Raw genomic sequence first — 21,968 nt, 5'->3', positions numbered from 1 at the left:
TTTGGTCCTGGTGCGACACATGTGGGCGTTCAGAATGTAACAATAAGCAGAGATCAGCAGGACTATTGGTCTGTTTAGTCAAAGTTAACAATGCACTTCAGTGTCCTTGCAACATGCACACATTTAAAAAAAAAAAAAAAGTGACTTCTTAGGCTGCTGAGCAAAGCTGAAATAGAAAACCAGTGGCTTATTTAAAAGGGGGTTAAAACGATACATTTTCAGTGAAATCATCTATGACCTTATTAAAATACACATTTGCTATGAAAGCAGAAAAGGTAAACTGAGGGGTGTGTATGTGTGTGTGTGTTTGTGTGGCGGTCCTGGGAAGCCACGGTTACGGCGTTAAATGTTTTATGACCAAATGTTAAAAATAGAGCTCAGAGATAATTGTTGTTGTTGGCAACTGCTCGCTAACTAAGCAGCCCTTTGAGGCCAGACGGTGCTGTGGATGTGGGGTTTTAATTGACTCGGTTCAAAAGGAGCCCTTGTTAAGACAGAAGCTTTGTTACCAGGACAATATTCATCAAAGCTTATATACGTTGTAAAAGACTCTGCTACTCAGGTAAGTCCCTAATAATGTTTGATGATGCCAGCGCTGCCTCTGGCTTAGTGGCTGTAAATATGTTAGAGAAACCTGGCTGCTGCAGCCTGAAACCAGCAGTGAGAAACGTAGTCTGCTTATACAGCACAGACCTTGTATTAGAGCACAGGATGATGTGATCGGGTATTTTTATCTCTCCACAATCTAAATCTGGGTCTCCAAAGGGAAACTGTGCCAAATCTTACAAGATTATTCTTAGAATTAAAACACAGTATCATGGTGTGTCTAAACAAATAAAAAGAAGCCATGATACGACATCACTGTAGGGAGCAGAACATTTTCAAGATTCTCCCTAAGTCCTACAGTCATTTAGTTATGTGTACAAGTTAAAAAAAAGATGTGATGGTGTTAAAACTTGTTAAATACTAAAACAGACTATAAATGTCTCCGAGCACTATGCAATTTGCATAGTTTGGTCCAAATGCCATTAATGTGAAGTCTTCGATAAATATAAATGGAGTTTATACGGATAACCATAGCTGCATTCTTTTGTATTTGCTCACAGTTTCTTCCAAAATCTCAGCTTCTTAATTAGATTTAGCTTTGCACTTTGACTAGACCCTTGTAGGACATTCATATATTTTTTCTAAACCTTCCAATTGTAGCTCTGGCTGCTTATTTAGGGCTGTTCTGCTGGAAGATTAACTTCCACCTAAGGCTCAAGCCTTAAACTTGTTCCTTCCTGGATTTCCATGTCTTCAACTCGTCCATCTTCCTTTCTCATTGACACAGCCTGCTGAGGAAGAGCATTCACACACCACCGTTTGCGTCTTTCCAGTTTTCTAAATGGGACAGAAATTTTATATTTAAAAGGTTTGTAGCTGAAGATATTTCCCATTTTCATGGTACTTATATGGTTAAGTGAAAATGGGAAATATTTAAGAAGTAAAAACATTTAACCAAACAGCTACACAACCAGAAGTTGACTTTATTTGCCAAAATTTTGATTGATTGATCCTTCATAAGAAACCAAAATATGCTGTTATGCTGGATGATGGCCTGCCAGCAGATTGTTGCAAGTCTTTTTTTGTTTTTTTTTATACGTCGATCAGGTCTGTGGATCCCAGAGGAGTGCACGCTAGACAGAAAGGTGGGTCAGATATCCCAGGTGTGAGAAGCGACACAAAGTGTGAAGGCAAATGTTGCGTGTCGGAGGGATAAAAGGGTCTCTGATGCCGTAGAAATGCACCTGCACCACTTGCTGATGGGGAGACAATTGTGGGGATTTTCAAGGCACCGGAAAAATCAGGAAAACACAATACGTGTCAGCGGAGGTGGGAGGAACCTGCCATCAAGGATGTTCAGCAATTTGCACCTGTAACCTTCCCTTTGAGAGGCGCAGCTAACGAAACCTCCAAAAGTTGTGTGAAACTGGCCTGTTGCCATGTAGGGCAGCCTGGCAGGGGGAGAGTAAACCAAGGTCGGCGCTGTCTGACCGAGACGTGTTTTTGTGAGTTGTTAGGTTAGGTCCCAGAAGGCGCGGTCTATCAGTGTGCAGAGTAAAGGCCAGCCGACCCAGGCTCTGCGTGCCAAACACTCTGAAAGAGGCGCTGCCCTTCATTTAACCTGGCCACCAGAGATCCTTCTCATTTTGCCTTCCTCTTCTTTTGTTCTGCTGTATTTTTCTCAGAAGGTCTTACTTTCCTGAACTTCCCTCCCGTCACCAATCACGCAATCCATGTTATTGCTACTGATGTCTGAAAAGATTCAACTTCCCTTATTATTGAAAACACGCCGGTATGCTTTTCTTCATAAAACTAGGAGGAAATCGTGCAGCTTCTCCCACCTCCAGAGCCCTCCTCCTTGTGTTGTTGTTGTTGTTAGATGCATAAAAAGTTGATTCGATACATATTTTAAGTGCTACAGAATGAGTCTGATGCAGAGCGAGCCAGTTCACAGCTTCTTCTTAGCTAATGAGACACGGTTTCATCATGTTTCATTAGTGGATCGTAGATGGCACAGTTGATGATGTAAACATGAATGATGCCTAAGGCAGGGTGTCAGTTTTTTTTTCTCCCCTTCTCCTTTCTCGTGATAAAACGTCTCCAGAGCTCACTGTGTCGGCTCCGAAGTTGTTTTTCTCCTCCAGTCGTGGTTTGAAGATTGCCTGAATATGGCGCTTGCTGCGGGTAACGGGACTTTGAAATGAGGGAAGCTCTTTATTTCAGCGCTCCTTCCCATGCAGGCTGGAAACGAGCTCCTCTGCATCCAGATCTGCCAAGGAGAAGTTTCTGAGCTGCTGTATGAATGATGCCAGTCTCTCAGCTGATTTTTTTTTTTTTTTTTTTTTTTTTTTTTTTTTTTTAATGGTTTTGAGCGGTTTATTCCTTTCATTTGAGTAGAATCTCGTGAATTTCTTCTATTAAATAGAGTTGAAGTGTTTATTGAACGGATATCTGTTGGGCAGCCTCGGTTTATGAAGCATGTTGACTTATGGGATTGTCTTTCAAAATATTTGGATGATCATGAAAAATTTTCTGCAGACACAAGGATTCAATGGAAACCGCTCACTTTATTTCATCACGGCTGCAGAAACCTCTGGCACGTTTTCTGCAGCTTTCCATTACATCTTAATAAACTGAATGCCATCAAAAAAGGAATTTATCTTAGTAGTATAGTTCAGCAACTAACACACGAGATGAATCACTGCACACAGAATAATATATATAAATTCAAGTGTTTAATTTAGATTATTGAGGTTGACTGAGATTCTGAAACTGCTTTTGAGAAAAATATATAATAAGAAAAAAAAGATTTTATTAGAGAAATCTTGTTTTGACACAAGCAGTCATGGGTAATACTGCTGACATCTCCTTACATGGAGGAGAGACCAAAAGAAGCTGGCTGTATCCCAGCAAGTTAATGGAAGGTTGAGTGGAAGAAAAAAGTGTCAATGGAAAAGATGCACATGCAGCAAGGATAACCACAGCCTTGACAGGATTAAGTAGATTCAAGAGCTTAGAGGAGATTCACAAGACGTAGACTGCAGGCGTGTCTCCATTGCATCGCCTGCGTTGAGCCCCTCCTGAACCAGTAAAAATGTCCGACACCATGCCTGGGAAGAGTGGCGAGACACGGTTATTTAAGGTCCAGGAGTTATGTCATCCCCTGCTGTTGGTCCACAGAGTTTCATCAAGTCCAAAGTGCAATTCTTCAATCAGGAGGTCTTGGAGCAGCTTCCCTCTGCTGACAAGCTTTACGGAGATGCTGATTTAATTTTCCGGCAGGACTCGGTACCGGTCCACGCTATGAAGGGAACCAGTGACGGGTCCAGTGCCCATGGTGTTGCTGTTCTTGATTGTCTGGTAAACACTGACCTGAACCTTTAACCTGCAGCTCTGGAGCTGCGAGGCTCTTTATGCCCCTGACAGTAGCTGCTAACTTAGGCCATAACGGATATATTCTAACAGGAATAGAAATAATTACAAAAGAATAACTTTGGAGGTTATTTTTAAATTGTCCTGAAATTGAGAAATGGGGAAAAAATATATGCATTTAAAGAACTTTATAAGCTTTCACTTTTTCAAAGGATGGTGCAGGTTATACCGTTATAGATTACTGTAGTTGTACTAAGTCAGAGCAAAGGCAAAAAGCAAGACTGCTGCTGCCACAGGAAACCCCTACCCATGTGTGTTGTAGAGAGGAAATGATGGACACCACGTTCAACAGTGCAGACCTGAGATCAACCGGAGTTTTCCTCGACTCCTCAGCAGACTAGGAGGCTGATCAACTCCATGGAAAGCTGCGTTGCTTTTCATGTGTAATTCATGCTAAAGTAAACCCTATCCTGTGCAATACCTGGACGCGCCTTTTTATTAAACAGACGTTTCTGTATAAAAAATATTTTTCCTTCTTATTTAGTTCCACTTATGATAGTGGAGTAAATCACCTGTTCGTGGTATTTAAAATGATTAAGATGCACGTGTAGAGAAGTAAACTGGTGGTTTGCAGCTCAGCTGCTGGGAACAGCCTTCTGTCTTATTGAGACTGATGCTCCCAATCCCTCATGCAGAACCAAATACAGATGGACATGAATGCTGATATTCGAACATGACATTCAATCAGAAGGTATGTTGGTTACCAAGCTTAGTGTCTTGTATTTTTTTTTTTCTAATTAGTCATTTTCTCTCCACAGCCTGGAGCCAACTCCTTCCTCTGCCAAGACCCAAACTGCAGATAAACCAGATGGTGAGTTTCTGCTCCCGCTGATGCGTAAAACGAACCCCAGCGGCATCTGGGGGAGGTTACGCTAATAGATTATTATTCTTAAGTGTCAATACATGCTCATGAGCTGACTGCCATCTGAAGGAGGAGCGTTTAAAAAAAAAAACCTGTCCTGCCTTCTGACCCCAGGCTCAAAGACGGCGGCTGCTGCAGCGGCCACTTCCGGCCCCTCCTGCAGACCCCCGTGGGTCACGGACCCAAACTTTGCCGATCGCTACCGCCCGGACAAGACCAGCACCGTGGTGACCCAGCACCAGCAGCCAGTCGAGCCGACGCCCAAGCAGAACCGCAGCTCCATCCTGCAGGCGGCGCAGCACACGCCCGAGGACAGCGGGAGGACCCCGCTGTGTGGCGCCTGCAACAAAATCATCAGGTAAATCTGCACCAGCAACGTCCATGCTGCTCTGCAACAATGTCGCTGTTTTCTCCTTCCACGGTCCTGTTGGAGATGATGAATAATTTAAGATGGTTGGTATGCACGGCAGCAGACCGTGCGTCTGCTGCAAATTAAGGCCGTCAGCATAATTCACACTGTCTGGAGACATCTTTTATCACAGAGGACAAGGATTATCCTGTCATCTCTGTGAGAGACCTTAGTTCTTATTCTGCAGGCAAATAAAGGAGCTGCTCTTTAACATGCAAAGATACAAAGCTCCTAGGAAAGCTGAAAACATGTTTAGTTTCTGTTTACAGAGACCTCTGTGTGCTATTGTTAGCGTTCCAACATCACGTCTCTGTTTTGCATCACATCTGAGAGTCAACTTTGATGTTTTGCAGGGGTCGGTACCTGGTGGCACTGGGGCGTTCCTGGCACCCGGAGGAGTTCACCTGCTCCCAGTGTAAGGCGGTGCTGGAGGAGGGGGGCTTCTTTGAGGAACGGGGCTCCGTCTACTGCACGAAGTGCCACGATAACCGATACGCTCCCAACTGTGCCAAGTGCAAGAAGAAGATCACAGGGGTGAATTGAATCTAAATCTGTTAATGCACTAGGGGCGCATCGAATGTGAAAAATGAAAAGGAGACGTCTTCCCCACGGCTGACTAGACGTAAAATGTCTTTATCTGCAGGAAATCATGCATGCCTTGAAGATGACCTACCATGTTCAGTGTTTCAAGTGTGCAGCCTGTAAGAATCCCATCAGGAACCAGGCCTTCTACATGGAGGAGGGCGAGCCTTACTGTGAGAAAGGTAAGAGGCCGGACAACACACAGTCCTCCCCCCACAGCTTCAGCCCCCAGCTCAGGTATGCTGGAGACTGCATGGCACGACTGGGGACAGATTTATTTCCACTTTTCTTTTTCAAAATAGTCAGATTGGATCAAGGATGTATGTCAAGCCCATTTGAAGTATTGAAACAGATTCTTAATTTACCTGTGGGGTTTAGGGTTGTTGGTCTGCTGTAAGGGGAACCTCTGCCTCATTTTAGGCCCCGCCCCCATGCAGATGAGATTAGGTCTATCCGCAAAGGTCTTTAGTCAATTAGGCTGTTTGTCCGCACGGACGCAGCGTTTTGGAAGACCGTAAACGATACGTTTTGAAACCGGGTCCCAGAGTGGATGAATTTCAAACGACTGTCTAATTTTTCCTACATGTACATACAAGCTGCATCTTTTTTTTTTTTTTTTTTTTTAAATCAATGGCGCCCCACTCTCATAAATCATAACAAGATGGCGGCGCCCAGTGTTGCAGCTCTGCACTGCGTGTCTCCTGTGTCTGATCCCTGCCATGATGCTGCGTCCACTGGTGCATGGCTGGTGTTTATTTAGCATATTTCTTTGGCAGTGTCGCAGCGCCACCAACAGGCCCAGCAGACCTGCTACAGTCCTGTCGTGTGAATACACAGTTTTTCCTAGTCCTTTATGAAAATTGACCGTGTTCGTCTCCGTATGGACAATTGCTCACTGGTTTAGCTCCGTTTAGCTTCCCATCAACTCTGCCCAGCTTCTACAAAAGAATAGCATCCCCTCAGCATGATGCTGCCATCATCATGTTTTCAGGGTGTCTTGCTTTTTACATCACAGGGGTTTGCATTAAAACTCAAACTCTTGTAAATGCTTATAGTGTCCCCTTCGAGGCTTGTTGCACCCTGCAAACTCATTGCGACTTTCTCTTGACAGTGTCTTTGTTCTTCGCACTCTTCCATGAAGGTCAGATTTGTGGAGTGCTAATAGTTGAGACTAATAGTTTTGTGGACAGATTCTCACACCTGTGCATGGCCTTTTTGGATATTTCTCTGATTGAGAATAGAGGGAGTGAATCCAAAGACATGCAACACTTTTCCGATTCCACTTCTAAAACAAATGGAGAACAATGCATTTTTTTTCTTGCACTACATAATTATACCCCACTGTTGCCTAAAATCATGCTTTAAATATGAGGCACTCTAACTTTATGGCTGGAATCTTTTTGAAACTACTGAAATATGTAGAAAAGAAACCATGTGGAGGGAGACACACACAGGAGTGAAACGCCGTTCCTTTATTGTCTGGTGTGTAAATAGTAGCTTATCGTTTGAGTCCATCTGAGGCGCACAGACGGACCCACGAGCATCTTCACACTCACGTTTGCTGCTTTCATGCCTCATTAAAGTGACGGCTCTGATGCACGTCCTCGCTTAATGTACAATGTAAACAACCACCCCCCCCCCCCAAAATAGGGTGAGACCATGTTCATTTATGTCCACCTTTGCACGAAATGTTAATTCCTGTAATCACAGGTAATAAATGTGAGATCCTTTCAGGAATGTTGGCACAGAAATGCCTGGTTAATGGTATACTTATGTTCTTCCTCTCCTGTTGGGGGTTATTTTGCAGCTCTTCATTCATCAAAAGTTGCAAATAGTTTTTGGTTTAATAAAAAATGATCCTTTATGCTTTAAAATGGCTCAGATGTTAAATGGCTCTCCAGCTGTAGCTCATTTGACGTGTGGGCATGTAAATCCACACAGTCTGGCTGCAGCTGCTCTCAAGTAAAGTTTACTTTCCGTCTCGGCTCCAGTTATGCCGGACACGCAGTCTGCAGCTCTGATGTGACCTCCGGTGGCTTTCTGTGGCCACATGCTGCTCTTTTAATGCGGGATAAATGTTGCTTCCTACAGCTAGCTTAAGGTAGGTGGCACAGGAAACTCTAGATGTCTGGTTTCCTCAGTTATGAGCTGTGGATTATTTTCCTCCTGCTAAAATCTAAAACTACTGTAGGAGATAGTTAAACAGGTTAAAATCTCGCCTTTTCGTTTTTATCAGAGGGGATTACCGCCACACAGTCCTAGGGGTTCAGAGCGTTAAAGGAATAAAATCATCTGCTAGCAGGAAGTCGTACTTATAATCCACATTTTGTCTGTTACAACCACAAACTTTAATGTACGTTTTTGAGATGTTTCGGAACAGATCGACACACGGTAGCCTTTTATTTTGAAGTGGAAGGAAAACGCCACGTTTCCTTCAGACTTCTTTACTCTGATAACTTTGCATCCTAAGTGACTGTTATGGGAGTTTTGGGTGGAATATTAAACAATAGTAACTGAGTTCCCATCTTTACTAAATGACGAGACGGTGGTATAACGTTCCAGCACTTTTATTGAGAAACAGAGCAGAGATTCACATAGTTGGAAAGTAATCGCACCCCACGGTTCCGCTGCAGTCTCTGTCTGCCCTGTCTCTCTGTCTGTGTCACTTTTCGGGCTTCCCCTAATACTGCACCGTGGCCTTCCCATGAGACAAAACAAAGACAGTCTATCGTAAACAATCAGTATCCCTCAGCAGCTGCAGCATTTGGCCTTGCAATCAGAAAACAGTGGATCTTATACACAGACATCAGGTATCCAGGCCTCCTCTGTCCGAGTGGTGTGAGGCCATAGTGACTTCAGAATAATAATTCTTATAACAGTGACTCAGCAGTCACATCAGAGAGAAAGTTTATCGCGGGATTTGGCTACGAAACAATATCTCAAGCTTTGAACGTCACCTGGAGCAAGGAGAGCATTAATTAGAAAAGATGCTCAGTGTAACTTTGGAGGAGCTGCAGAGATGCACATCTCAGATGTTAGTCGTGCTCTCCATACATCTGACCTTTGTGGAACGAGTGGCAAAAATAACAGGCAGTATTGAAGGATAATCCACACAGTACAGCATGGTAGTGGTAGCTTCAGGCTATGTGGACATACTTGACTAGGGGGAGGGAAGCTGGTCAGAGCTTACAGGAGGTTGTATAGGGCTATAAATACGGGAGAATCCCAGAAGTAAAACTGCATCTGCAACAGGCTTTAGACCAGGGTGGAGGCTCACTGTCTCGCAGTTTGAGCCGAAACATCCAATCTGAGCTATGTTGAGTTAGATAAGAGCATATTCATGCATTAAATTGGCCCAGTCAAAGCCCAGACCTAAATCCAAGTGAGAGTCTGTGGCAGGACTTGAATGTTGATGCTGACAGATGCTCTCCAGCCTGCGTGACTAAGCCTGAATTGTCTTCCAAAGTAGTATGAGCAAAAAGTCTCTGCATGTGCAAAGCCTTGCTCTCTCATGTAACGCGTAGGAATAGGCAGAGGGGTGTGAATACTTTTCCAAAATCTCCGTATGTTGGTTTTGGGTGGAAAATAAGCTGAACAGACGGCGACATTGAAAATAAAGTGGTGACAGAAAGCCTAATTTCACATGAGAGATTCGGTCAGACTCCATTTAACAGGAACACGTTGGCAGAAAATGCGACGCGTTGGCGAAACTTAAAGAAAGTGCTGAGAATCCAGCGTGCTGAGAGCGATTAGCCCCACCGGCAGCTGGGACACATCTCCACCCGTGTAACTTCACGCCTGCACCCAGTCCTCAGTCCACGGGCGCAGTGAGGACGGCCGACACGCCACCACACACGCTGGCTTTGTGATGGATGTTTGATCTTCTCGCTGCAGATGGAGGCAGCGGTTCACGGCCTCGCTACAAAAGAGACGCAGCCACTGGGTGGAACTGGGGGATTTCTCACTCTTGTTTCTCTTAAACGTGGCTCTTTGTAGAAGGAAACTCGCCGCCGCGCATCGCTCCCCCTGCTCCTACTTGAAGCTCCTTTTTTTTTTTTTCCTCCTTCCTTTATCAGGCCATTTGTCAGAGAGTTTTGTAAAACCGCACCGCTTTGGGCTTTTGTGTCGTGAATGAGGCGCCGCATGCAGTCAATCATGAAGTGCGATGTTTTCATCTGCCGTAATCTATTTAGCCGCAGTTTACCATACATTTTCCTGTTGGCTTTTATGAATGCTGTGTACTCTTCCATTATGCCAGAAATGATTTAGCGGGGCGGCGTGCCTCTTGCTCACCGCTGCCGCCGCCGACACGGTCGCGCCACTGCTTTATCAGAGCCGCAGCCAGAAAGCAAAGTGCTCATGTTCTGAATAACGCCTTTAGCTCTGATAAACATTCTGCCGCGTCAGCGTCTTGCGGGGATTGAGCAGCTCTCAGCCCCTCGCTCCTGAGAAGCAGCATTATAACCTGACACTTTCCCCCACGAGTCCTTGTGATGAAAGTGGCTGGCAAAGACCAGTCGAGTATCGGGAGCAATATCCCCCCCCTCCCCCTGATCCTAATCCTCCCTTAAACTGCGGAAAGACCCAACTGCTGCACCCGACGCCACAAACATCCACGCCACGTCAAGCAGCCAATGAGGAGAGGAGCTGACGTTGCTCCTGCCTCAGTTCAATCCCTTTAAGTGGCCGTTTGATGGGAGATATCGTCGTAAACGGCGGAGATCTCCGGTTTTATTAAACATAAAGGCCTTTACAGTCCGAGCTCCCTTTAAGGTGAAGTGATGTGAACACATACGGCTAGAGAGGAGGTCATGGAGATTTCCTGCTCTTAGAGAAGCTTTCTTATGAATCAGAATGTTCTTTTCGTATTTCCTCTCATGTTTTTTTTTTTTTTTTTTTTCCCTCCTCCAGACTATGAAAAGATGTTTGGCACCAAATGCCACGGCTGTGACTTCAAGATTGATGCCGGCGATCGCTTTCTGGAGGCCTTGGGCTACAGCTGGCACGACACGTGCTTCGTCTGTGCTGTAAGTCACTTTGATTGATCGGCTTTCTCGCCGGGCTTTCTTCGGCCCGCGTCTCCCGCCTGTCCAGGTACAACAGCACCTGAACACTCTGCCTCTTCCCTCGGCTTCTGTCCTCCACCTGCTGCCCGCGGCCTCCCGCTGGTTTGCGGGAGGAAAACCGAAAGTGGAGCCACGCCGAGTAAATAATATCTGCACGCCCTGGCCTGTTGAATGCTGTGCAAATTCACATCGGCACTGCCGAGGTCTGTCTCCTCTGCCCCGCTTTCTCAATCTGTCTCTCTGTCTGTCTCCTTTCATCTTTAAAGCTCTGCCAAATCAACCTGGAGGGGAAGACGTTCTACTCCAAAAAGGATAAGCCCCTGTGCAAAGGCCACGCTTTTGCTCCGGTATAAGGGATCCAGCTACATCTTCAGAGGAAGCAACGCATCTCCCACCACCTCCTCTTTATCCCCTCCTGCCCTCTGACAAACTCTACATCCCGTCTCTGCCAGCCACACACGCAGAGTTCACCCTGAGCTTCTTTTCTATCCTGCAGACTTTGTTTTTATACTCCAAGCTTAATGCCAGCTCCACATACAGTCCACCGTGCCTGTAAGACGGAAGCGGTGCTGCAAACTGGAAATAAGCGAGGAATGATGTCACGGCGTCACAACTTGAACTACTCGGTGGGGGGGTGGGGGGATCTCTGGTATTTATGGAGATTTAATTGCAGCCGTTTTCGATCTTTGTGATGCAGCATGGTTGGTCTGAAGGAGTCGGTGAGCCTGCAGTAATCACACATCTGCCCGCTCTCCTGTAATAACCGTGGAGGAGCGCTGGCCCCATCAAGGGTCCGGGTCCACTCATCAGCTCTTACTGCAGTGCCCTTTAATGCAATAGAAGCCGGTCAAGCAGCAAAGGGGAGGCGTTTCTGCTTGATTGGACTGAACCCAACCCCCACACCCCCCTTTCCTCAAATGCTGCATGTTTCACCTCAGTGCTGATGAGTCTGAGTCCATACGGAGCGTAGATGAGAACGTTTGACTGATGCTGAAATCCTTAATTGGTCACGTTTTTTAAATGTCACAGATGTTTCACAGAGAGCCTCCTGTAAGTAAAGAAACTCCCTTTTTTTTTCACATTTCAAGCCAAAGCGTGATTTAAGCTGCAACGTTCCTCTGATTCTATGATATCATGACACCTCAGTGCCGTACTTTCCAGCCATGTATTTTCACTGCTTCACAACTGGCCTATATGTGTGTTTATTGCTTAAGATTTTCCAAATAAAACTATTTAGTTAACCCAAAGAAAAGTTTGAAGTGTATTTTTAACACTCAATTTTTTTTAAGAAATGGGAAGTAATGCATTTGATTGGAGATTATTTTAGGTGTTAATTACATTTTTTATCAGTCACATGGTCTTGATGCAAAATATCAATACTTCTAAGAAGCTGCTTCAGTGCTCTTTGTGTTTTTTAACATACAGCAGGATATCAGTACTTTTTGTTCAGTATTAAGTATTTTCCAAACTCCATGAAGACCTCATTTTTTTCATGGCCCTTAATAGATCATTTAACCAATTTGTTCCCACCTACTTCCATTTCATACAAACTATTTTGTATACATAATTTTTTTCCGTCTGTATCTGTTTATTTCTCTATCTAATCAAGTATTTTGATTATGAAGTGTCACATAACCAGGTGTCCTTACAGTAGTCTGTGTGGATATCATCATTATCAGAAAATTAGTGAGATCATCTGAGTCAAGGTGGGTACAAAGTGACATATGGTTTGTATCAAATGTTCTCTGCCACAGGGATCCTTCTTGTAGCCGGCTTTTGGGGTAAAAATGACCAAAAATGCAAAAGTATGAAATGGTGAAGGTGCGAATTGATATGCACCCTTTGAGTCTTTCTAAAATAATGAATAAAAATATATAAATATAATATTGTAGCTTTAAAACAACAAATATAATCAGCAAATCACACAATTGTACTGCTTCTCTGCAGCATGAACTGACTTTGAAATCTCATGTGGAAAGTTATATTGCATTTTGCTGACCTTGCACATTGTGTGTGGACATTGGGGAGGTCTTTACCCTGAAGTAACCATATTGGTTCTCTGTTCCCAGTATATGACAGGGTGTTTTTGGTGGAGATTGGTTGCAAATGAAAAGACGTCTGCGTTTGCCTTTAATTTATCTGTGGCAGCATGAAGCCTCCTGATTGGCTCTGGGCCTTTCACCTTTTGAGTTTGAGCTGCTCTGACCTTGCAGTTCTCTTTTTTTTTTTTTTTTTTTTCGGCATCAAGTGAAGATATTTTGTCTCGGATGTCTTTATGTGAGATGTGGTGACACCACCAGCAGCTAAAAAACACTAAAATGTGTTCAGTTGGTTGCACTTTACAACTTCACCATTAGATGTCACTAAATCCGCCTTTTTTCTTTTACATTTGAGAAAAGAGCAGCATTGATGTTTTTGATGTCTTGGGATAGAGACAAATTATTCAAATAGAAAATAAAAATAATTGAGCTTGTTGACTGCTTAAGAATAGCATTATTTAATTGTTTTTGGTAAGTGGTAACTAAAATAGGCTGTTTTACTGCAACTGCTGCTATCTTTGCAGATATCTCAATCAATCCTACAGGGTTATGGTCAATTAGTTCTTGTTTCACCTCACAATATTGGACAGGTTCTGCTGTTTTTGGTTTAAATTGGAGTGAATATTTTGCTGGTATTGGATCACAATGGATGATTTAGCAGGAGATAAGTCTGAAGGTAACTACTTAAAGAGAACCTGAACACTTTTTTTTTTTTCATAAATTGCATTTGTAACATAAAGAATCCAGCCGTTGATGTAACAATATATAATTTATTTACAACAATTTCCAGTTGAATTACTATACATAGGTTTCTGAAATGTCATCGATAGATATATATACATAAGGCCAAGTAAATACTTGAAAGCACTTAGAAACGAATTTCCAAAATTCTACCCACAAATCCATAACATTGTCCAAAAAGTACAGAAAACCTCCCTTAGCAGAAGTTTTTCCACTGCCACAAAAGTTTTGACAACAGTTTACATTGACGATAAGGAACACAAAAGGTTTTCTTAAAAAAACAAACAAAAAAAAAACAAAACTTCAAACAAAGAAAACAATAGAAGGATTATACAATTGCATAAGCGCTGTGGCATGTAATAAATACAGCATTTTTGACTTGCAGAAAGGCAAGGAACATTGAACCAAGGAACTAAATAGAAAACCATTCACAAGTACAGAAGTCTATTGTTCTCAGTTCAAAAAGAAAACAGTTCAGTCAGTGACGGGGAGGTCTGCACGCATTCACACACATTCTCACACACAAAACACACACATACTTAAATATGCGCACGTCCTCCACACCGAATAGTAATGAGTGACAAAGAGTACAGTGCTGAGATGTAACACCGGGGTGAACTGACAGCATAAACCCTCGAACGAAGCGTTTTTGTTACACAAAACGAGTCTTCCACAGAGCTACCAGTCTGAGATCTCATCGTGGAACGAGCCGGTGTTCGTCACACGGTGGCTGCAGATGTGCTGCGTGACTCGAGATGCGAAGACAGATGCTGAACATCCTGGCGGCTGGTGAACTACATTACTGAAAAATGTGCTTAGGCAACACATCCAAGACAATGACAAGGGTGCTAAAGTTTCCCACGCTACAGTCTGACTGTACAAACTGCCATGGCTCATCCCCGAACATGCTGCGTCAACAGCGCCGCGTCAGCGTCCGAGGACTGATGTCCTCCTGCGACCGGCCTGGCTGACTCACCGAGCGTCGGCGGCCGCTTCCACCTTTTTTTTTTTTTCTTTCTTTTTTTTTGCGTTTTAAATGCTTCCAAGTTGTGGAGATGAATGATCCGGGATGAGAGCGAACAGAGAAGCTTCCTGTGAGACGGCCTCTAAACCCTTAACACTGCAAGTCACTGCTAGATCGCCAAAGAACAGGATATAGGCAAAACACGTCACGGTTTAGACTTGACAAATGCTGCGCCAGTTAAGTGTTGCTATTTTTTATTTCTTTGTTTTTTTTTTGTTTTGTTTTTTGGCTTCATATTAAAATATAATTTACATTTGTTTACAAAGTGATCAAATAATGCAATAACCTTTGGGAAATAAAAACAACTAAATGGGAGGGTAAAAAAAAAAAACGGATCGGACTGATTCTGCAAGTGAAAACGGTGCTGAAAGTGTGTTGATGGATACAATATGAGGACGTGGTGGACTCAAAGGATTCTCCTAAAACTTTGGTTACCAACTCTGCTGATATACAGTATGCAAAGTGACAGCGCTCGGCTGGCATAGAAAAACTATTTACATAGTACAATGTGGCGATGATTTTGGGGGGTAATCATCTTTCTCTTTTTTTTTTATACTTTTTTCTTTGAGGGAATAATCCAAGGGTTTTTAAAAAGGTAACATTGGATTTTTATGGCATCTTCATATAAAAAAGGGGTCGAAAGTGTTCGTAAAGGGGAGGAAAGATCTGAGCTACCATGAGAAAAACTAACTTTTAAACACCGTGAAAGAAAAGAGAAAAAAAAACTGGTGGTTTTCCCCACTAAAAAGAAAACTTAAAGGTACATTCCAAATATCTGACAATCATAACTGAATCCAATGAAGTTTTAAAGGTTGAAGCATGGCAGGGAGGATGGAGAAAAGGGCCTTCCTGTCTGGCGTTCAACAGGCAGCTTCACGTGCAACCCTGAGGCAGACAGAACTATGGCTAGTTTTTGGATTGCTCACACCGTTTGTGAAGTGCACCGCTTGAACCTGTGGGCCTTCCATCAAACTCTGTTTATGTTGCCTGATTTCACACATCCGTTACTAAGAAATCGCGGTAGAAATTAATGCAGAAATAAAAAAAGAGCTTTGCTTTAGAAGGTGAAAAAAAAAAAAGACTTGCGTGAATGAGGCGTTTTCAACTTTATCTGAGAGACGGCTCCGCTCTGATGTGGAAATACTGTTTGCCACACAGCAAATATTGAATTCCCACCAAAATTGCTTCATAAATGGCATAAACAAAGCGGCACAATTAGCCTTTCAACACGACTAATCTTGTGACGATCTCGAGGAATTTGTTTTCGGATTTTCTGTGGCAAAGTGCGCTGCATTATTCATGTGGTTTAATAACCCTTTTTGGCCACGTTGGCGTGCCGGAGAATGAATTTAATCAAGGGCAGGGGGCGGGGTGAGAAATGTCACTTTTGACGACATTCGCTGTTCACATAAATGCAGCTGGAACGCCTTTTGGCGCTATGGCTCCTTCATTAGCTGTGAAATCTGAAACGCAAAAAAAAAAAAAAAGCCACCGTGATGAATGATCAGAGTAATCTACTGCACGACATGAAACAAAATCAAACGATTCAAAGCAAGAAACGTGGTTCCTCGGAGTGAAGCTACTCTATAACCGACTCCTCTCCTACAGGAGAAAAGGTTCCAACGACCAAACACACATTATTGATTTCGGTGCAGAAAAAGCTGTGAAGAGTCTCGCTGAATCAAAATGTCAAGATGTTACATTCACAGTAGTGATACCGGCTGGACTAAAAAAAGAAATAATAATAAAAAAAAAAGCACACAGACAGTGATGGGGTGGGATTTCTGGGGCATACAATCTGCTTTTGAACCTGCAAACGTGCAGGCGGTGCTACACGCCACCGTGATCGTCTCCAACGTGGGACGACGTGTCGGAGATCATGTCACGGTCACCTGCCGGTTGCATATTTCACCTGAACTGAGCTGACTGACGGGCCTCCTCCTCGGTATTCCGGGTGGATCGCAGGCTCTTGAAAACCAAGTTCAAAAAAAAAATAAATAAGAGAAATTTGCAACATCAGCTGTAAGTTAGAACACGGCCTTTGCATATCGCCCCTTCCTAGCCTGCTGGACAAGAAGTGTGAGTGATGCTATGCTTAAAAGATCTTGGAGACCGCAGCCTTCATTCTAATGAAATCTGTTGTTTTTAACGATTTTTACTGTTTTGGGAGTAAATAGAAGTACTCGATCCTAGATAAACCTTTCATGATCTCCTAGAATAAAGGAAAGACGCGTCGGGACAGCGCTGCTCTTGGTGTTATGTCTGCATGTTTGTTGTGTTCTGCACCAGTCTCTCCTGTTCTCTCTCCCGTTCTCTCTTGCTCTCGCTCTCCCGTTCTCTCGATCTCTCGCCGTTTCTGGGTTAGCACTCGCCGTCAGAGACCAGGAATATCATGGCCTCCTGTTTGCCGATGTCAGCCATGACCGTGGCCAGCTGGTTGATGTTGCCGCTGTGGAAGTGCTGAGCCTCCCACAGGTCCAGGATCACAGAGGTCGGGCTCGCTTTGGATGCAAAGAAACTCATGTGTCTGCGGAGCAAAGGAAACGAAAGTGAGAGGATAATGAGAGATCAGGCGGTTAAAAAAAAACACAGCTACGCATTTTCTCTCCTGTAGAAAAAAAACAACCCTTTTCAGCTGATATTTTATTGTAGCGCTGTCAATGTCAGCTTTTGTTCTGCAACCCAGCACTACGACCCGAGCGACCGCTTCTAGCTCTTGACGCTGCAATCAAATCCAAAACGGCAGATGTGGACAAATTTGTATTCAGGTTTTTCTTCTTCTTCTTTTTATTTTCTTTTTTTCTTATAAACAAAATCACCCGTGGTCCAGTTATTCTGTCCCTCTGCTTCTGGTTTCCCATTAGCGGTCTCGAGAATCTTCAAAATGGGGATCCAAGAACATCTTATGTGTGTAGCAACTTTTCACAAATGACTGGAAAGCGCAAACACAGACTATGATAATGAAGCTATGATTAAAAAGACAACAACCAAGAAAACGATGCAAATTTTTTGAACTACCATCACAGACAGAAGTTTGACCATCGCTTCTGGGACTTTAACTGCTTTGATCAGATGCAATTAAAGATGCATCCCAGACACAGAAACCTTTTACAGGTAGCATGGTAGTTTCCTGGGATCATCTTTGAAATAAAATGCCGGTGGTCTGTGGGTCATCTTCTGGTCATCTTCTGGTCTTTTAGCAGGACGTTGACCCGAAACGCACGGCCCACTCAACACACCGGACGTGAAATCCACATCTCAGTCCACAGTCTCCAGTAAATCCCGCTATGCGAGCTGAAGAGAAGAGATCATAAGAGCGGACCGGGGGTTCTGGATGATCTAGAGGGATTGTGCGAAGACCGTTCAAGGACCCTTGACTTTGCTTGTTCCCGTCTTTTGAGAAGTCATAAAAGGCTTCTGAGCCGCTGGCAGAGGAGGGTTGTGCCGAGTTTGAACAGCAAAGAGTACCGACACTCGTGTCACCGATGATTTTTTGTTGAAAACAGCAGGTTCTCTGGATTGTTCTTCTCGACTGGATAAAGGTGAACAAATGAAACGCCGTTCTCTGCCTAACGCTGTCAGACGGAGATTATGATCCTGCAGCAAACGACTTTAAAGTCTTCTCCCCCCGACCTCGCCACCGGTGAGCCACGTCGCCTTCGCCGCTCCTCGTTTGACGGCAGAATCGGTCCCAAATCTCACGCAGCAAATCCTGTATGGACTTTTGACCGTTAAGTCGGAAGTGACCTTTCCCGTCTTCCACCTGCCTCGATCAAACCCAATCAATGACAACAAAGCGGTGGCCCCCGGACGGCTCTAGTTTTGATGTGGCGTGGGGCCAGATCCCTGCAGTGGCTGAGGATGCTCGTTTGATTTAATAGCTTTTTTTTTTTCTATCCTCCCCAAATGTGCAGGGTACGACATAAAAACCACACACACACACACTGTGGAGTGTTTTTGTAAGGGAAGAGACAGACAATAAGATGTTTTCTGTCTTTTAGAAAAGCCAGAGAGTCTGTTATTTGCCTGTGTCTGCTGTCTGCCTACTGGAGCATTCGGTGATGGATAGAAACATGTGACTGCTTTGGCTGTACACGCAGTGCCGATAACACTGTGTCATTCCCAGCCAGCTGGATTTTATAGCACAAACAGCTCTTCCTGAACACAACAAAGGCGAGTGGTGGTCAAAAAAATAAATAAATAAAATGTCTGGTGACGAGCTGCTGTGTCATTAATCAGATTAACATGTTTATTTTTTTCTTCTTCGTTCTTAAAAAAAGCCAGAGCCCTGGCGTCCAGCGTGTCAGCCCTGCTTTCTCACCTCGCCGTGTGAAACCCCCCGGCTTATCTCGCGCGGCTCAGACGCAGACGTTTTGCTCGGTCTTGGGAGAGAAAGATCAAATAAAAGGTTCTTGGCATTTTAAGTTTTATTGATCGGTCCCGTTCCGCTTGGTCTGACCGCTTTACGCAGTCGGAGACAAACACAGAAATGCAGCATGACAGAATGCCAAGCAGCTGCCGCCTTGTTTTTTTTTTTGTTTTGTTTTTTTTTCTCAGGGAAAAGGCGTTGTTAAGGACAGATCAGACAACAAAGAAGTTGTTCCTTCCTTAGACCTAAATGAGAATTGATTATGTTGAGCGGAATGTCGCTAATTAAACCTGTAGTGCATCAATTCCAGGCTCGAATTAATTGGGGTAAATAAAGTTGATTGGACAAATTAGGTGCTCCTATTTGATTTCATTACGAGGTAGAAATTAAATTGGTAGATGGGGGATCAATGCCTGGCCTCGCTCTGTTACAGATGCTTGGGTGATAAAGTACAGTAACCGAGAGAACAAATTGGACTGAGGTCGGCACAGATCCAGAACTATTCCATCTCTTTTTTTCTCTCTCTCCCCCCCCTCCTTTTTGGTCGCTGATGGGCAGCTAGCTCGCAGCCTTTCCAATTACAGCTGTTAAGCAGGATGTCGCAGCCAGAAGTTTAGCGGCAGACTTTAAGCTGCTTACCTGTTTCTGAGGGAAAAGGGAAGACAGGGGTCATGTTTTCTTGGAGGAATGATAGCTGTATCCATCAAGTCCGTATTAATCCCATAATGTTAGCCGAGTCGAAAGAGGATTAGTTTGCTAAGGCATTACCTTGTTTACCTGAACTTTGGAGAGAACATGGATGCACTTCATGTTCATTGATGGTGAAGAGTTTTACAAGCATGAAGGAAAAAAAAACACGTGAAACTCCATTTCTGCCTTTTTAAAAGCGCCGCATTGCAGAGAATTTTCTACCTCTTGAACTTTTCCCCATTGCGTCAAAAAGAGCACCTGAAAACTTTCGAGTATTTTATCTGGATGTTAACTAGAACTGAGTGAGTAGTTGTGAACTGGAAGAAAAAAAAGGTGGATGGATTCAGTGTTTTTATGATTTATGGGTCTGAAAAGTACGCCGGTGAAGATTCTCAGTCATCCAGATCATGGTCATTCCATAAAAAGTAAAAAAACTAAACAACTGGACTTTTTTCTGAAGTTTGAAGATGTTTCATTTCCCATCCAGAAAGCTTTCTCAATTCAAATGACTGGAGTAGTGTGGAGTTCCAAGCTTTATATTATTGCCTAAACAAAAGCCTTGTTTTGGCTTAGATAACATGCAAATTAAACTGAAACTGGAAACTGGACCAAATGCATACTCAAAAAGTGTGCATTTGTTTAAGCTCCGGCGAGTTGAAACGTGAGAAACAACCGTATTTTCAAGCGCTGGCATAAATTATCTGATGAAAATAATTCACGATGATGCCATAAAAAGCTTATTGTTGGTCTCATCTGATGAGCAACTTCCACATGTTTGCTGCATCCTCTCTGTGGTTTTTGGCAAAGTTTTAGCTTTTTATGGTATTATTTTGAAAAAAAATAGCTTTTTTTTTTTCTTGCACCTCTAAAACCAGATTTATGGTGTAGACGAACAGTCTACAGATCCTCCCCACCTGAGCTGTGGAGCTCGGCAGCTCCTCCAGAGTTATCATAGTCTTGGTCTGCAGTAATGAATTATGGTGAATCAGATCAAGTTAATTGTATTATATACCTGGCCATGAATTTGACTTTTTTTTTTTTTTTTTGCAAATTAGTGCAATATAGATAAAACACATTTAACTTAATCCTGAATGCACCAGATTTTATTTAGGGGTATCGGCACTTTGTTGGTTTCCAACAGAAAATCTCAGTGAAATATAAAAATGTATGGTTTTAAAATAAAACTGTGGAACAGTGTGGGGGGGGGGGGGGGGGGGGGGATATTATTGAATGGCACTTTATACACTGCTGATTGAAGGTCAGACGGGATCAGGTTTCAGGTTAAAGTGAGGAATTATTACCTCTCCAGCTTAAGTCTCTGCGCCAGCATTCTCCAGTCGGCGCCGTTGGGACACGGGGCGTCCAGGCTGCTGCAGATCTTCTGTCTGATGAGGTACGGGATCTGAAAGGCGCTGGGCCCGGCCAGAGCCGTCGCGTTGCTGTCCATGAGCAGGAACTCGGCGTCCAGAGCTCGCGTGTCCTGGTGAGAGCGGCCATAAACCAAAAGACGCACGGCTTTTTTATTTTCACTTCTGCTCAGCATTCGCCACACAACCTGTGCGTGAGTAATCAAAGCGCCACAGTGCAGCGGCTGCTCGCTCCGAGCGTTACCTTGGCAATGTTGAAGTCGAGGGCAAAGCTCTGTCCCTCCCCCTCCAGCTGCCACACGCACAGCTGGCAGGTGAGCTCGCAGGTGCTGAGGCTGAGCCGCTCCAGCGTGAACGTGCAGTGCAGGTACCGCTGGGAACCGTTCCAGATGTGGTAGAACGGGATCTCCTGCAGAACAAACATAGCGGCGGCACAGTCAGGGCTGCGTGTCTGAAACGCGCCACAACAGGACCGCCCGCCTGTAATACGCTGAGATTATCGTTAATTACGCTGACATAAACTGCGATCATTAGGTAAAAATGACTAAGAGAGTTGAAAGGGAATAAATTTGCTGTTGCTGACAAATGGGATGTTTAATAGCGGTGAAAAGATGACTGGCTGAGGATTACAGAGAGTGTCAAATGTGGAGCTTTCTGAGATGAAATGCTATATCTGCTTTAAAATGTTATTTTTTAACAATTTTTTCTTCCTTTTTCTGCAACTACATATCTCTAAATGATGCTGAACACGAAGTACGCCAAAGGGGCAAAGATATATATATACACATATATGCGAAACAGCTTGGAGGTGTTCTGCTCAAATAGAGCTACTGTGCACTGT

At 43.8% G+C, this 21,968-nt stretch overlaps 2 protein-coding genes across 11 annotated transcripts in view; one reads left to right on the top strand and one right to left on the bottom strand.

Annotated features, from left to right (window-relative positions):
* pdlim7 (PDZ and LIM domain 7) overlaps positions 1–12,144 on the top strand; it is a 46,124-nt gene extending 33,980 nt beyond the window's left edge. For 5 of the 6 annotated variants that reach the window (XM_021317495.2, XM_012864451.3, XM_012864534.3 and 2 more), the window contains 6 exons: positions 4,737–4,789; positions 4,955–5,198; positions 5,603–5,783; positions 5,893–6,013; positions 10,743–10,858; positions 11,164–11,475. In XM_021317495.2, the coding sequence (XP_021173170.2) occupies positions 4,737–4,789; positions 4,955–5,198; positions 5,603–5,783; positions 5,893–6,013; positions 10,743–10,858; positions 11,164–11,250 (802 nt within the window). In that variant the 3' untranslated portion in view covers positions 11,251–11,475. Of the gene's footprint in view, positions 1–4,736; positions 4,790–4,954; positions 5,199–5,602; positions 5,784–5,892; positions 6,014–10,742; positions 10,859–11,163 lie in introns of all 6 variants that reach the window. The other variant, XM_036127547.1, reaches the window with a different exon arrangement.
* Positions 12,145–17,031: 4,887 nt separating this feature from the next.
* Positions 17,032–21,968, bottom strand: part of unc5a (unc-5 netrin receptor A) — a 168,248-nt gene continuing 163,311 nt past the window's right edge. For all 5 annotated transcript variants that reach the window (XM_012864320.3, XM_021317311.2, XM_021317446.2 and 2 more), the window contains 3 exons: positions 21,372–21,536; positions 21,062–21,240; positions 17,032–17,228 (listed from right to left, as the gene is read on the bottom strand). In XM_012864320.3, coding sequence (XP_012719774.2) covers positions 17,063–17,228; positions 21,062–21,240; positions 21,372–21,536 — 510 coding nt within the window. In that variant the 3' untranslated portion in view covers positions 17,032–17,062. The remainder of the gene's footprint in view (positions 17,229–21,061; positions 21,241–21,371; positions 21,537–21,968) is intronic.

The sequence above is a fragment of the Fundulus heteroclitus genome, chromosome 23, assembly GCF_011125445.2.
Source record: "Fundulus heteroclitus isolate FHET01 chromosome 23, MU-UCD_Fhet_4.1, whole genome shotgun sequence".
Lineage (NCBI taxonomy): Eukaryota > Metazoa > Chordata > Actinopteri > Cyprinodontiformes > Fundulidae > Fundulus > Fundulus heteroclitus.
Note: the sequence above shows the minus strand (reverse complement) of the source record. Positions and strands in the feature narration are given on the sequence as shown.